The sequence below is a fragment of the Corylus avellana genome, chromosome 3, assembly GCF_965113065.1.
Source record: "Corylus avellana chromosome 3, dhCorAvel1.hap1.2, whole genome shotgun sequence".
NCBI classification, from domain to species: domain Eukaryota; kingdom Viridiplantae; phylum Streptophyta; class Magnoliopsida; order Fagales; family Betulaceae; genus Corylus; species Corylus avellana.
In genome coordinates, this window is record NC_142492.1 from 24,737,943 (window position 1) to 24,753,725 (window position 15,783).

Consider the following 15,783-nt stretch of genomic DNA (forward strand, 5'->3'; position numbering starts at 1 on the left):
ATTTAAAGAGAGGCTAAGTTTACAAAAATTTTTTACAAACTTGCATGAGGATTAGGGTTGACAATTTAATCCTCAATCTACAAATTCAATACGAATATGACACGTAATTTTAGGTTTAGGGTTTATGTTAAACGGGTTTAGTCCTAAATCATTTAATAAACATGTCGTATTCGGGTTTGATATAAACAGACTTGTGGGTTGACATGTTTATACAATTTATTTATTTTTTAAAATTTTATTTTTAATTTAAGTTATTCGATACGAATATGACACATAGTTTTAGGGTTTAGGTATATGTTAAATGGGTTAGGTTAAATGGGTTAATAAACGTGTCATATTCGAGTTAGCATAAATATGTTGGGGGTTGACAGAAGTCCGACACGTGAACCCGGCCCAGATCTAATCAACATTTTAAAACTGTCTGTGGAGAAAATTTTGGAGAAAATTTGCTGGGAGTGGGAGGTTGGGTCTCGGATTGTGGAGAAGTGTAAAGGAAAATTTAAGAGCAATGAAGATATTTTGACTTGGTCTGCTATTCTGTTTACAGGCTGAGTCAACATCTGTGGGGTTAGTTTTCTGGGCGGTTTGTAGTAGTTGTGTTTTTGGAGGAAGATTTCTGGAAATGTTTCTTTGGTGAACTGAGTCAACATCCGCTTTGCAGCAAACCCATCTTCCTTGTACGCTTCAACAACACCTCTCGCTGAAACAACATCCGCTTCACAGCAAACACCTCCCACCAACCGCAAATGGCCGAATCAGCTCTCTTCCACACTGCTGCGAATATCATTAGGAGTTTGGGCTCTCTTGCTCTTCAAGAGATTGGATTGCTTTGGGGTTTCAAAGATGAGCTTAAAAAGCTCGGGAACACGGTTTCCACTATCCAAGCTGTGCTTTTGGATGCGGAGGAGCAGCAGGCCAAGAACCACGCGGTCAAAGATTGGCTTGGAAAGCTGAAGGATGCCATGTACGAAGCCGACGACTTGCTGGATGACTACTCCTCTGAACTTCTACGGCGACAAGTAATGGCAAAACAGGTACGGTAACCCAATTCCTAAACAGGTAGGGGAATTCTAATACTGTCACAATAATCGAATGGGTGATTCATGATTGTAAATGAAAGAACAAAAAAAATCTAGCTTAAACTTGTGACAATTACAAGGATGATCTTTATATTTTCCTTAATTATACACAGCCCAAAAAATGTTTTTAACTTTCCGGAATGGACTATACTAAATATTTGGGGTTTCACAGGTACACATCTTCTTTTCCAAACCATGCCATCCTGCATATGGCTTTAAAATGGGTCAGAGGATCAAGAAAGTTCGGAAGATACTGGATGAAATAGCAGCTGATAGGATCAAATTTGGCTTCGCTGCGCACCTTATAGGGACACAGTTTGAACATAGAAAAAGAGAAGATACACACTCTTTTGTACATGAAGAAGAAGTCATTGGAAGAGAGGATGAAAAGAAGGCTGTTAAAGAGTTGTTATTGGATTCACATGTGAAAGAGAACATTTCCATCATTCCCATGGTTGGAATTGGTGGACTAGGCAAGACCACACTTGCTCAATATGTGTTCAATGACAAGCAGGTCCAAAGACATTTTGATTTAAGATTGTGGGTGTGTGTCTCTGATCCTTTTGATGTGAAAACTATTGTTCAAAAGATCACAGAATGTGCAACTAAAAGGAGACCCGAAAGCCTTGAGATGGATTTGTTGCAAAGTCAGCTTCGAGCAGAAATTGATGGGAAGCGATATTTACTTGTTTTAGACGATGTATGGAATGAGAATCCTAACAGATGGTCCAGCTTGAAAAAATTGTTAATGGGTGGCGTGAGGGGAAGCAAAGTTTTGATTACTACACGTAGCATAGTAGTTGCAAAGATTACAGGCACGGCGTCACCATATCTTTTGGGAGGTCTATCTGAAGGCAGTTTTTGGGATTTATTTAAGAAAATGGCATTTAAAGATGGGGAAGAGCCAAAGAATCCAAAGCTTGTAGAAATTGGAAGGGAGATCGTACAAAAGTGTGCACAAGTTCCTCTTGCTATAAGGAGCATAGGGAGTCTATTATACTTCAAAAATTTAGAGGACGATTGGTTGTTCTTTGAAAACAATGAACTTTACAAAATAACTCAACATGACAATGATATTTTCCCAATACTTAAGTTGAGTTATGATCATCTCCCATTACACTTGAAGCAATGTTTTGCCTTTTGTTCATTGTTTCCAAAAGATTCTTAAATTGAAGTGGAGGTGTTGATTCAACTATGGATAGCTCAAGGCTTTATTCATTCATCAGATAGAAACATGTGTCTTGAAGATGTTGGTCATGAATATTTTATGGATTTGCTTTGGAGGTCGTTTTTCCAAGATGTAGAAGGAAATGAATATGGTGGTATAGAAACATGTAAAATGCATCACCTTATTCATGATCTTGCACAGTTAGTAGCAGGGACTGAGTGCACAATTTTATATTCGGATACAAAAAAAGTAGTTGAAAGAACTCGCCATGTGGCATTTGATTCTTTAGATTCATTAAAGGATGTTCCAGCTACCTTGCTCAAGGCAGACAGAATGAGAACGCTTCTTTTGCGACTCCCAATATTTTATGGATACGGTTGGTCAGTACTTGAGTGGAATAAGCCAGTCTATGATAAACTTATTTCAAGTTTTAAATGCTTGCGTGCTTTGAATATGAGTTGCTCGAGTAGTCAAAAAGTGCCAAAGTCCATTAGCAAGTTAAAGCATTTAAGATTTCTTGATCTTTCTAGGAATGATGATATCAAACTGCTCCCCACTTCTATAACTAAATTACAAAATTTGCAAACACTAACTCTTGACTTTTGTCATGGCCTTAAAGAATTGCCAAAAGACACTAGAAACTTGTTCAACCTTAGGCATCTTGCACTTTATGAGTGTAGGAGCTTAACTCATATGCCGTTTGGATTGGGAAAGCTGACTGCTCTCCAAACGCTGACGCTATATAGTTTAGGGAAAAAGGAAAGTTGTGTTCTAAAGAAAAAGGGTGGACTAGGCGATCTGGGTGGTTTAGATGAGTTGAGAGGTGAATTACGTATCAAGAGTTTAGAGCACTTGAGATCTTCTCCATTAGAAGCCAAGGTTGCAAACTTGGAGAGGAAGAAACACCTTCAAATTCTGAAATTAGAGTGGGACCCAGCAGCTGGTGATGATAGTAATAAGGAAATTGCAAATGATGAACAACTGTTGGAAAACCTTCGGCCACAACTAAATTTGAAACATTTAGTTATAGTTGGGTATGCAGGTGTGAGGTTATCTAGCTGGGTGTCCTCGCTCTCAAATTTGGTTGATATTTTCATATACAGTTGTAAATGGTGCCAACATATCCCACCATTGGACCTATTCCCTTTTCTCAAGACTCTTAGTCTTTTCGACTTAAGTGTGCTGGAGTACATAAGCAATGATGGTAGTGATGTGTCCTCTTCTTCCCTCAAAACTCTCAATCTTCTGAATTTGCCTAAGTTGAGGGGATGGTGGAGGATGAGAGAAGCAATAACAGCAGAGCATAAGCAATATCACCATCTTCCATTATTCCCTTCATTTCCTTGCCTTTCTACTATAAATATCAGTGATTGCCCTATGATGTCTCTAATACCAGTTGTAGCACCAGGGAGCGAAACAACACCCTCCTCTTCCTCTCCCTTTTTCGGTCTCCCCAAATTGAAGTCTCTTTTTCTTGCTGGATTAGAGGAACTTGAATATCTTCCAGAGGAGTGGCTGCAAAGCCTCACTTCTCTTGAGACTCTGAAGATTTTGTCGTGTCGTCAATTGCGAATATCCATGTCTCCACTCAATCGACATCTCACCGCACTTGAAGATCTGTGTATTGTTCGCTGCAGGGAACTTATCAGCAATGAGGATGAAGATAGTGCACATTGCCTTGGACCTACAAGACTTGGTCATCTATCTATAGTAGAAGTTTCAAACTTGGTATCTCTCCCAAGAGAGCTTAGAGGTGCTACCACTCTGCAAGGACTTCAAATCATGGACTGCCCTAGTTTGGACTCTTTACCGGAGTGGATAAGCGACCTCACTTCACTCCAGGAGCTTCGGATCGTCAATTGTCCCAATTTAATATCATTGCCTGAAGGTATGCGCCGCCTCACCTCTTTATGTCGTTTGACAATTGCGGAGTGTCCTCACTTGGAGAAAAGATGTGAAGAAGGAACGGGAGAGGATTGGCCAAAGATATCTCATGTCCCAGACTTCCGAAGTGGCGGCGATGATAATCGTACGGAATGGATCTACAGCCTAACGCTCAAAATTTTTCAGGTTTTTAAGTCACCAATTAGACATTAATTTTCTTCTCTTGTTGTTCATCTTCATTTTACTTTGTCAAGCTTTTGATATATCATATTTGATTTCATATGCAGGAACAAATAAGGTTTTAAGTATAGACCCTACTTCAGACCTTGCAGACAGCCAGATTTGTGCAAAGCTCTAACATTTCCAGTATGTTTCCTATCTTTCACTTCAATGGCATTTCCAGTATTGTTTCTCTTTTTTTCTTCTTTAAATTTTTCTTGTGTTTCCATTTGAAATTTAAATTCAACAAACGGTAGTGTGACATATAAGGTAAAAGACTTCTAGTAGACCAGGGAAGTCAATACCATCATGTATTAGCATCACGTATTATGTAAAAGACGTGGCACTGACATGACACGTATTTAATGAGGCTAACTAAGTGTCGTTTCGAACGGAGGCAATGGAAAATTCAAAGTTTTCTTTTCTGCTAACTCTCTGGAATTCGCCCAATGAGCCCAAACAATACTTAAAGGGGGTGAATAAGTGTTTTACATTAATCACTATCAACTAAAATTTCACCAAAATTAAGTAAAGCAATAAACACATCAAACACAACAATTTTGGTGACGAAGTGGAAACATTTTGAAGAGCTCTTCAAAAGTAAAATCACCCCAAGGTAGCCAAACCTGAGAAACTTTTTCACTATAGAAGAATTAAATTATACACAGTTGATACTTATAAAACCTTTGTAATCAAACCTGATGTGTACTCCAACAAACGGCATGTTTGTCTCTACCATAGCAACTCCAGAATTCTAGCCAAATCTTCTATCAAGCTTCCTTTTGCATCCTAGAACTCCGGTGGCTGCAAGTTTGTTGTTATGGTTTAAACAAAGATCAAGGAGAGGTATTAGAATGAAAGCATACGAGTTCTAAAGTTCTCTCCAAAAACACAAAATAATGGCTTAAGGGTCTTATGAATCATACACTATGAGGCTTCTATAGACCCTAGGAAAACACAAACTTTTGGTTCAAATCAGTTTCTGAAAAACACAATTTTAGGTAGCCGTGTTTGAATGGGTTAGTGATGCGTTCGGATGCGAGCTAGGGTTTCACGGCTTCTTAGTTGGCATTTGAACTTGGTGCGACCAGTTTTGTGACTGAGTGTCTCGGACTAAGCTTGAAACCACTGGCATTCGAACCCTCTGTATCGGTTTTGCTAACAGAAGTCCCTGTGAGACCTTGAGAAAAGATCGCGTTCGAACGTTCCACAACCGCCCTTACTACTGAGCCTCTCGGTGTCTCTTTGTTGTCAATTCCCGTCCGAACGTGCTGTTCTTTTGACTTGTACACTGCTATGTCATAGGCTTGCTTCCTTCCGGCTTGTAGGTTTGTTAGCTTTGCAAGCTCTGCTCTGGAGGCAGCTTATGCTTATGTCATCGGGTTAGGAAGATGGGTCAGTCAATCACTTATCTAGGGCCTCTTGGTAGCTTGAATTTTTTCTTTAGAAGAACCTCTGTTTGAATTTTGAACGTACTGCAATCAGGACTGCTACTGGAGCTCTCGGATCTAGAATTCTGAGGTGTCCAAAGATCTCGTTCGAGTGGCTAGAGATCGGAGTTGTGACCGGCACTTTTTTTTCCCTTTTAGTATTGTAGTGGATTGATACTAAGCTCTATTTGAATATGTTTTTGGGTTAAACAAAGAGAACAAACAAAATGTGCTTGGAAAACTATCCCTGACTTGGTAAAATGTGCTTGGAAAACTATCCCTGACTTGGTATGTGTATACCTTTGGATTTGATTTAGACCATAGGATTTGATTTAATCTGAAACAGGAAGAATATTCTATGGTTTCCTGACGCTAGCAATCCTTGAACTTTAAGGATCACAGTGGTTTTTGGCATGCTTTAACTATTATAATAGTTTGGGAAAGTGCGAAGAAAAGACATAAATAACCATTCATACTCTGCACTGTATAGGCTGTAAATTGGAACAAATATTATCTTAGACGGGTTGGTAAATTCTAGTGTTCTTCTACAATACAGCTAAATGCCAAAACTGTAGGTTTGTTAACATATTTCCATGGTGGCCAGATATGATGCATCGTAACTTTATTAGAAGATATGTCTATTCTTCTCATAGATCAAAATGGAAGTTCCATGAACTAATCCTTTGAGGGTAGAGAAGCATTTCTAATGTGTACATGTATGTACAGTTACAAGCGATAGCTCGTTTTCATTTTGTTTTGAGGAGAGTCAAAATGTTGGTTTCTTGGCAATAGCAACACATACATACACAGAGAGCACAATAAACTGCCTAAGTAAATTAGTAATAAAGATTAAGTATCATTATTAACTGCAGGTTGGAAGGAGAGAAGATGACTAGGTGAGCACAACTTCTCGTTTGTACCTTCACCCAAATCAAACTACATTCTCCTTAGATGCATATATATATGGAGTTGGTTCTCTCTCTTGCGAAAGGAAAGAAAGGGATGGTGTTACTGAGTGGAGTGAAGAAAAGACTTCGTAGGTTTGTAAGTGGTGATTCCTTCAGGATCCTTCTATTTAGCAAGTGCCAATCATCGTACCTCATGTGTAGGACCTTCACATTCATGACAAAGCAGTAATAAAAATGAAACGCTCACATTTTTCTTTCTTATCCCAAATGCCCCATCATTCATCTTCCTGGCATATTATAATCTTTACTCGAGTATCATCACAAAGAAAAAAATGGTGTAGGTCATTTACTAGTCTCTTTCTACTCCTACCACACCACTATAAATAAAGAAAGGGAAAAATCCCTTTCTTCTTGCCCTTGCATCACATAGACTTCCACTTGTACCTACCATAACATAAGACCAGGAGTGTGAACTAATCTTAATCAAACATCCTGGTACTTATGGTCAAGGATTTTGTGCAGTTTGTATTCGATGTGCCCGTGCCCTTTTTTGAAGGGATAGAAAGCTAATGGAAGCTGAGAAAGGGATTTCGCCTATCCCTTTTCCTTGTTAAGAAGGATGAGAGAAAGAATCAGTTCGTAAAAGACCCTTCTCTTGCTTTTCAGTCTCATCCTTTTTCAGAGATAAAAAAAAATCCTCCCCTTCTCTCATAACTGAATTTGGAGAAATAGAATCCACCACTCCATTTCATTTCCTGTCTTCTGTCCGACTGCATTCTCTTCTATCTTATAGACCTTAACCTCATTTGATAATAGAATTAATCCAATACAAGTATGAGTTTCTCGAATTAACACTCTTATCATAAAATTGATTCCTGATTTGAAAGGTGAGGGCTCCTTGTGTATGTTTCTTTCTTTTTAAGATACTAAACTTTCATCAAAGTCCAATACTGATATTATGAATGCTTCAATCAGATATTAGGCATTAATGTTTTAACTCATGCCCATTGGGATTGTAAACAAGTCACCTAATGAAGTATTGGGCTGTTAAAGCTTTTAGTATTTAGCATGGACTTGACTCAAATGATGTTTAAGCTGCAGAGATTTCATCCAAGCTAAATTCTACCTATTTGAACTTCACTTATGCAAGTTTACCCAAGCTTAACTTCTTTCATGATCCTAAATGAAGTTGTTTGTATCTAACCTCTGAACTTTTGATTTGCTTTTTTTAAACTTTTGTTAAAGGTCCTTACTAGCCACTGTAACGCTCTCGAAACCCCATCAGTTCCTTGCCCTGCACACTGACTTTTATTTCAGCTGTTCTTGAAAGGGTTGTATGTTGGCAAAGGTTTTGAAGGGTATATGTTACTACTGTGACACAACATTAACCTTGACCCTAACCAGGCTTATAGGGCAATCAAGCTTGAATCTTTGACTCTTTTAGTGTAGGGAATGATAGTTATGCTTGCTAGCTTGTTTTGGTCATGCTTTATAAACTTCCCAGGCAACATAATCTTGTCCAAGCCTCATTCCTCACTTTGGTTTTAGATATATGTGTTAAGTTAAACAAAACATCGTCTATTGAGTAATTTTTAGCTGACACACGTAGTCGCAAAAGGCTCAATTGAGTTGAGTATAGTTAGCTCTCTGGTCAAGGATATATGCTTTAGCTTGGCTAGGGAGAGAGATGGTTGTTCAATTGACTGTGAGGGTTTATGGATTTCATGTTATTTTTCCTTATATTTCCATCAACAAGTTCAAAACGCTGCCTCAGGGTCACTGGTGGAAACGTTGCTGGGAGTACTGGGGGGATTATTTAGGTTTATATACTTTTGGAAAGTATAGCAGCTGTTGCAGGTGATTTGGTGTGGAGATAATCCAATTGTAAACTTGTGGTTGTCCTAGACCTGGCTTTTACCAAAGGCTTCAGTTCAACAGCTAATGTTATTTCTTCTTAATGCTAGGAAGAGATCCTTTCTGGGATAAACTAGTTCCAATTACTTGATAAAAATAATTTCAAATGGTGATCCTTTTCTGAGCTTCATATTACCAGTTGGATTCCTTTTCTATCCTCTTCTTGATATCGACATTGCTTTACTTTTTAGCAATATTGCTTCTAAAATGTTCGTTTGGTCATATTTATGTCATATTTTTTAGTGGACTGGATATGCTCATGGAAATTGGTTGTGATATTTTCTGTCACAAGCTTAAAGCTCTACCTAGAAATTTTCTCATCATCTTCTATTAAAAGCATAAAAATTTATATTTTTCTTGAACCTGAATAACTTTTTTATTCATGATACTTGGTTGTGTCCATTCTCAATTTTCTCTTGTAACATTGACATTTGCAGATGATGTTGCAAAGGACTTGGCTGCTGGGACTGTTGGAGGGGCAGCACAATTGATTGTTGGGCACCCCTTTGACACCATTAAGGTAAAACTCCAGAGCCAGCCTGCTCCACTCCTAGGCCAAGCTCCCAAGTATGCAGGTGCAATGGATGCTGTCAGGCAAACAATAGCTGCTGAAGGCCCTAGAGGTTTGTATAAGGGTATGGGAGCTCCACTGGCAACTGTGGCTGCCTTCAATGCCGTTCTCTTCTCTGTGAGGGGACAACTGGAGGGATTATTGCGGTCTCAACCTGGTGCTCCACTTACAGTTAATCAGCAAGTTGTCTGTGGGGCAGGGGCTGGAGTTGCCGTTTCCATTTTAGCTTGCCCCACTGAATTGATCAAGTGCAGGTCAGTACTTTAGTGGTTACTTTCTCTGTCCTTGTAGTGTGTGATCTGATTTCTGAATCCTGAGATGGGAAACTCTCCTAAAATTCGAACTTACCCGTTAACTTCTTTTGATTTACTATAAAGAACAGGTTGCAAGCACAGAGTGCATTGGCAGATTCCGGTGCGGCTGGTGTGGCCGTGAAGTATGGTGGACCAATGGATGTAGCCAGGCATGTTCTCAGATCAGAAGGGGGTGTAAGGGGTCTGTTCAAGGGATTGTTTCCCACTATGGCACGTGAGGTTCCCGGAAATGCTGCAATGTTTGGTGTGTATGAAGCTCTGAAGCAGTACCTAGCAGGTGGCCAAGACACTTCTGGATTAGGAAGAGGCTCTTTGATTGTGGCTGGAGGCTTGGCCGGAGGTTTCTGGCTTTCAGTCTATCCAACTGATGTTATCAAAAGTGTAATTCAGGTAGATGATTACAAAAATCCCAAGTTCTCTGGCTCCATTGATGCCTTTAGAAAGATCCTGGCTTCGGAGGGAGTAAAAGGGCTGTACAGGGGCTTTGGACCTGCCATGGCCCGAAGTGTTCCTGCAAATGCTGCATGCTTCTTGGCATATGAGGTGACAAGGTGAAGTCTGGGATAATTGCTTCTTTGGGTTTTAGTGGTTAAAGATTTGGTTGAATTAAAGCAAAATGATTCTGAATAAACCTGTTTAATTAAGAGATTATTTTGCAATGCCGACAAGCTCTTTCTACTCTGTAATTCACTTGGTTGCTGGGGAAGGAACATTTTTTCACCGATTGATATATGAAGGCACCAGTTGCTCCTCAACTTTGCTTTTTCAGATTCTCTCTTTGATTACTTTTGTATATATGACAAGGATATAATAAAAGTAACCAATTGATATATAAAGACGATGGAAGAGAAATTTCACTAACAAATCAACTTCTATTTTGGGTGTATAATATTATAATTTGGCTTTAATTAATTTCAAGTCCTATAGTGTGGTCAAAGTCAATATAACTCTCGTATGAATTGTGGAATTGAACCCATTGGCAGTGGTGGAGCTAGGATCTTGTTAATGTAGGGGGGTCTAACAATTAATTAATATAAAATTATATTATATTTTAATGTAATTTATCAAAAAATTAACATAAATAATTTCTTTATTCAACACTAGTATTGCATATCTAATTAATTGCTTCTAGTCGTATTTAATTATTTATCAATGGTATGCAATTATTTTGATATTTTTTTTCGTATCAAATAGAAGTATTATGAAATTAAAGTGCACTAGAGTACAAATAAGATAACTAGTTTTTTTTTTGTAAGTAAATCATAAGAAATTTTATTCAAACTGATTTTATTAATTAAAACTGATATTATTAAGGCATGCATACTGTGTTTAGAGATCATATTTAATAAAGCAGATAACTAGTTCTCAATCATATAAACATCAACTAAATCCCAATCATATATACCAAGTCTTTACTTTAGTTGTCATTACAAATTCATATAATAATAAAATTATTAATAGATCGATGATATCCCCTCCTCAACGCCATTTACGGTGAGACGTTTAGTTTGGAAACAACCTGAAACATCAGCTAAATCCCAATCATATATACCAAGTCTTTACTTTAGTTGTCATTACAAATTCATATAGTAATAAAATTATAAATAGATCGATGATATCCCCTCCTCAGCGCCATTTACAGTGAGCCGTTTAGTTTGGAAACAACTGAGACAAGCAAAAAGGAGAGTTAGAAAAATAAAAAATAAAAATAAAAAAACGTTTGATTAAAAGAAAAAAACATAATACTAACAATGGCTCAGCGTCTTCTGGGACAAACACCCTGAGGCAAACAACTTTACAGAATTCAAGGGGGGCTAACCGCGAAGCCTTGGCCTTTCTCAAAGCGAATATCAGCGCCATAACTTACCATTTCACCCGGTGGGAAAACTTGAACAGATGTAGACGAGCCATCATTAATGGCTTGCCGGAGCTCCTCTGTACAGATGTTATAGAAGGGCCTCACATCCATCCGAGGGTGGCGTATTTCTTTGTTAATAATATCAGCCGGGGTGATTAGTCTCTCTGCCAGCAGATGAAACTGGATCAGGTTATCATTGAGATCCATCAGGGCCTGGGGGTTAAGAGCCGGCTGCAGCTTAATTTCAAGCAGGTTGCCAACCCACTTGTAATATGCGTCAATCCTACGATGAATATTGAAATCCACATTTCCAGGGAGGTGCAGCATAAATTTGGCTTCCCCAGGTTTCCGGGAAAAGACCAACAGGAGATCATCATGAGGCGCTCCTTTGAAAAGAACGCTCGTGTTGAGATTCAGTATGAAAGAAGGAGGCCGGGGATGGTTGAAAATTTCAACGGGAATGGAGCTAGCAAATTGCATGTATTCTTGCCTCCAAGAAGTAGTTATGCGTCGAACCCTCAAATCTCGATCAGACAACATTTTATCAAAGAGTGCTGACCAATCGTTAGCCATATATGGTGACTCTGTGAAATGTGAATGGAATGGAGAGAGGGGTACTTTCCAATCCCGAATCCTCTGTTTATTATATAGAGGGGGATCGGAAGGGCAGCTGGAGGTAGAAATGGCCTCTGGCCGTGTGAAGAAGAGCTTTTTTCCATAATTGTAATGGAAAATAGACTTGCTGCCTCCACTGGAAAACTGAGAAGGGGTCGAAAGAAGAAGAAAGAAAATGACTCCACTGCCTCAATTAAATACTCTCTCGATCTCTTTCTTTTTTGCTCGTCAGTCTTCAAGAAATTAATATGAGCACGCGATCGAGATGTCTGATATTTCTTCCATCATCACGTCCGCAAGCGCCAGCTATATACATACATTTACTCAATTACACCAGCTTTTTCACCTTTTTGACTGACACACTCCATCTCTTTTCTTTTTTTTCTTCAGAGATATATATATATATATATATATATATCTGAAGAAAAAGGAAGGGATATTCTTACTTGCGCATTTAAGTCATGATCAGTACAAATCTAGGCGAATCAAAAGCAGGCACATCTGTGTTATGAGTTATTTAATAATAAAAAACACTGTCTAAAAAATCTTTAAATATTGTTTGCAAAAAGTAAACCTGATTTCCTCCTTTGTAAACTGATGACCGACTGCTCTGAGGCTGAAGATATGCAGATCGAGGCTGAAAGAAGAAGAAAGGAAAAGGGACCCGTGTTAATTTAATGTCTCACGTGGGTAGATGTTGCCTTTACTCACCTCAATAAGGGATCCAGCTTGTCTCCAACCTTTTCTTTTCAGACGTTTGATTTACAGCTTTTATACAACAGCTTTTTGACTGACACACTCCATCTCTTTTACACGCCGAACAATGTTTCTGCTATTTTCTTTTTACCGAGCTCTTCTTTTTAAAAAAAAATATTGAAAAACTAAGAGAATAATCATTTTACAAATTTTATATCTATTTTTAATTTAATTTTTGTTAAACAGACTCTAAAAAGTACAAAATATTTAGTTTTATATGGTTATTTAGTCATTTCTCTTTTGTCTCGATTTCTCTTCATTTTTTATTTTATTTTTAAAAAAAAAAAACTTTAATTTTTAAAAAGATTTCTAGGAGTGCTCAAGTAGATCAAAATCCTATGACTTAAACAAAATTTTTGATTGGCATTAAAACCCTTAATTGATAGAAATTTCCATTGAAAATAATAATAATTATTATTTTTTATTTATTCAGCAAATTGAATTTTGAACCCTTTCCCTTCAGTAAAGCCGTATATATATATATATATATATATATATGTTAGTAGTATATTCTATTATTTTAATTTGACCATTGTCAAAATTAATTTCTGATTTTGCCATTAGACACGACATAAACCCAACATTAGACATTTACTTTTAATTTGTTTAAACATATATTTTCTTAATGAATTAGTGTATTTAATAACATGATAATTTTTTATGCGAACTGGATTTTAATTTTCACTTTCCTACATAAATATCCATAGTTGGGCTTTGGCTTAGGTCTAGCTCCAACTCCAACTCCAACTTCAACTTCAACTTGTTGGGATTGTGACATATCAGAAGATAAAGGGACACTTGTCTCAATCTCAATCTCAATCGGTTCAATTTCACAATTCATACAAGAGTTATTGAGGACATGAGAGGGCTGAGGGCTTGACTTTGACCACATTATAGGACTTAAAATTAATTAAAGCCAAATTATAATATTATACACCCCAAAAAAAAAAAAAGGACCCGCGTTAATTTAATGTCAGGTAGGTGGGCAGATGTTGCATTTACTCACCTCGGATCCCTCTGCCTTTTCTATTTGATTTGAACATTTACTCAATTACACCAGCTTTTTCACCTTTTTGACTGATACACTCCATCTCTCTTTTTTTTTTTACCGAGCTCTTTTTAAAAAAATAAAAAATAAAAAACTAAGAAAATAATCATTATACAAATTTTATACTCTATTTTTAATTTAATTTTTGTTAAACAAACTCTAAAAAGTACAGAATATTTAGCTTTATATGTTTATTTAGTCATTTCTCTTTTATCTCTTTTTTCAAATTTTTTTTTAAAAAAAGAGCTCGGTAAAAAAAAAAAAAGAGATGGAGTGTGTCAGTCAAAAAGGTGAAAAAGCTGGTGTAATTGAGTAAATGTATACATATATTTAGTTTTATATGTATTAATGTCCATCTGAAGACTGAAGAGCTGGCAAGAAAGAGATCGAGAGACGATTCAATTGAGGCAGAGTCATTTTCTTTCTTCTTCTTTCGACCCCTTCTCAGTTTTCCAGTGGAGGCAGCAAGTCTATTTTCCATTACGATTACGGAAAAAAGCTCTTCTTCACACGGCCAGAGGCCATCTTCTCTTCTACCTCCAGCTACCCCTCCCCCTCCCCTCTACATAAACACAGGATTTGGAAACCCCTCTCTTCATTCACACAGTCACCATGGCTAACCACTGGTCACCACTCTTTGATAAAGTGTTCTCTTGTAATGATTTGAGGGATAGAGTCATAAAACTGGTTTTTGGAGGCAAGAGTATAGGGCTTTTGTTAGCTCCATTCCCGATTTCGACCGTCCCCTCCTTTTAAACTGAGCCTTATTTTCAAAGGAGAGCGTCTGATAAAGCCCAATTTGTGCTCCACCTAGCAGATGAAACTGGGTGAGGTCATCATTTTGATCCATCTGGGACTGGGGGCTAAGAGCCGGCTGCGGCTTAATTTCAAGCAGGTTGTCAACCCAAGACAACCTGCTTGAAATTAAGCTGTAGCCGCTCTTAGCCCCAGTATCAGATGGATCTAAATGATGATCACCTAGTTTCATCTGCTGGCAGAGAGACAAATCACCCAGGATGAGATTAGTTCCAAAGAATTACACCTCCCGCAAATGGATGTGAGGCGCTTCTATGACATCTGTCCAGAAAGCCATTAATAATGGCTCGCCGCCCATTATTAATGGCCGGCGTTCATGAGGCCAGAAGACGCTGAGCCTTGTTAGTATTTTTTTTTTTTCTTTTAATCAAACGAATTTTATTTTTATTTTTTTAATTTTTCTAACTCTCCTTTTTGTTTGTCTCAGCCCTTACGGTGTTTACAATCTAAACGTCTCACCGGAATATGGCGCTGAGGAGGGGTGGGATATCATCATCTATTTATAATTTTATTATATTAAGTAATTATTGAATTTGTTATGACAACTAAACTAAAGACTTGGTATGTTTGGGATTTAGCTTATGTGGTTGTGATGTTTAGTATAATGTAATTTAATTTGGATGATGTTTTATTAATTCTTGTTTGATGTTTGATCTCTGTGAGCAGACAGCTAAAACTGGAAGAGTGCATCGTTTACATCCAGCCGGCTGCAGCCTAAGTTGAAGCAGTTTGTCAACCCACCTGTAATAGGCCTCAATCCTGCGATGAGGACTAAAATCCAAGTCTTCGGGGAGGTGCAGCACAAATTTGGGTTTATCATCTTTGCGAGAAAAGACCAACAGGCACTCTCGTATTGAGACTCGGTTCAAAGGGATCATTGAAAACCCATATACTCTTGCCTCCAAGAAGTTGTTATAACTCTTATCGTCTTTAGCAGACAACACTCGGTGACCAGTCGTTAGCCATGGTGACTGAATTTTAGATTTGCAACTACAAAATAAAACTCTTAACAAATCATGAATATTGCTTAATTAACTACTACTACTACTACGTGGGCTTCTGTTGAGCCGTGGTGTTGGGTTTTCTAGGCTTTGGGCTAAGGTGGGATCTACATGGGCTACCTGATGTGTTTCCTAGGCTTTCAAGTTTACTAGTTTAGTATTAATTAGTCTGAATTATTTTATCAACGGAAAAACCTATAAT

The 15,783-nt window shown here is 37.8% G+C and overlaps 1 protein-coding gene, 1 long non-coding RNA gene and 2 pseudogenes across 5 annotated transcripts; 3 read left to right on the plus strand and 1 right to left on the minus strand.

Moving 5' to 3' along the window:
* The first annotated feature begins 746 nt into the window (after window positions 1–746).
* On the plus strand, window positions 747–4,489 carry LOC132183353 (putative disease resistance protein RGA1; annotated as a pseudogene).
* Window positions 4,490–8,984: 4,495 nt separating this feature from the next.
* Window positions 8,985–10,286, plus strand: LOC132174139 (mitochondrial carnitine/acylcarnitine carrier-like protein pseudogene; annotated as a pseudogene). The gene is made up of 2 exons (XR_015911648.1): window positions 8,985–9,427; window positions 9,556–10,286. The product of XR_015911648.1 is annotated as a mitochondrial carnitine/acylcarnitine carrier-like protein pseudogene (transcript).
* Window positions 10,287–11,014: 728 nt separating this feature from the next.
* Window positions 11,015–12,306, minus strand: LOC132176027 (uncharacterized). 2 transcript variants are annotated; one of them, XR_015911779.1, is made up of 2 exons: window positions 11,238–12,306; window positions 11,015–11,152 (listed from the first exon to the last, which is right to left on the minus strand). XR_015911779.1 is itself a non-coding variant. In XM_059588135.2 (2 exons), the coding sequence occupies exons 1-2, from the start codon at window positions 11,916–11,918 to the stop codon at window positions 11,138–11,140; spliced, it is 579 nt and encodes a 192-aa protein (XP_059444118.2). In that variant the 5' UTR covers window positions 11,919–12,241; the 3' UTR covers window positions 11,015–11,137. The 2 variants fall into 2 exon arrangements, 1 of the variants encoding a protein (XP_059444118.2); XM_059588135.2 differs by having other exon boundaries at window positions 11,355–12,241.
* Window positions 12,307–14,136: 1,830 nt separating this feature from the next.
* On the plus strand, window positions 14,137–15,534 carry LOC132175985 (uncharacterized). Of its 2 annotated transcripts, XR_009439486.2 has the most exons (3): window positions 14,137–14,921; window positions 15,008–15,061; window positions 15,247–15,534. It is a non-coding gene; the product is annotated as an uncharacterized LOC132175985 (long non-coding RNA). The 2 variants fall into 2 exon arrangements; XR_009439485.1 differs by lacking the exon at window positions 14,137–14,921 and having other exon boundaries at window positions 14,974–15,061.
* Window positions 15,535–15,783: the final 249 nt, after the last annotated feature.

What these genes read in the sequence shown, in the direction of transcription:
- LOC132176027 (XM_059588135.2), bottom strand. Translation starts at nt 11,918, where the DNA reads ATGGCTAACGATTGGTCAGCACTCTTTGATAAAATGTTGTCTGATCGA.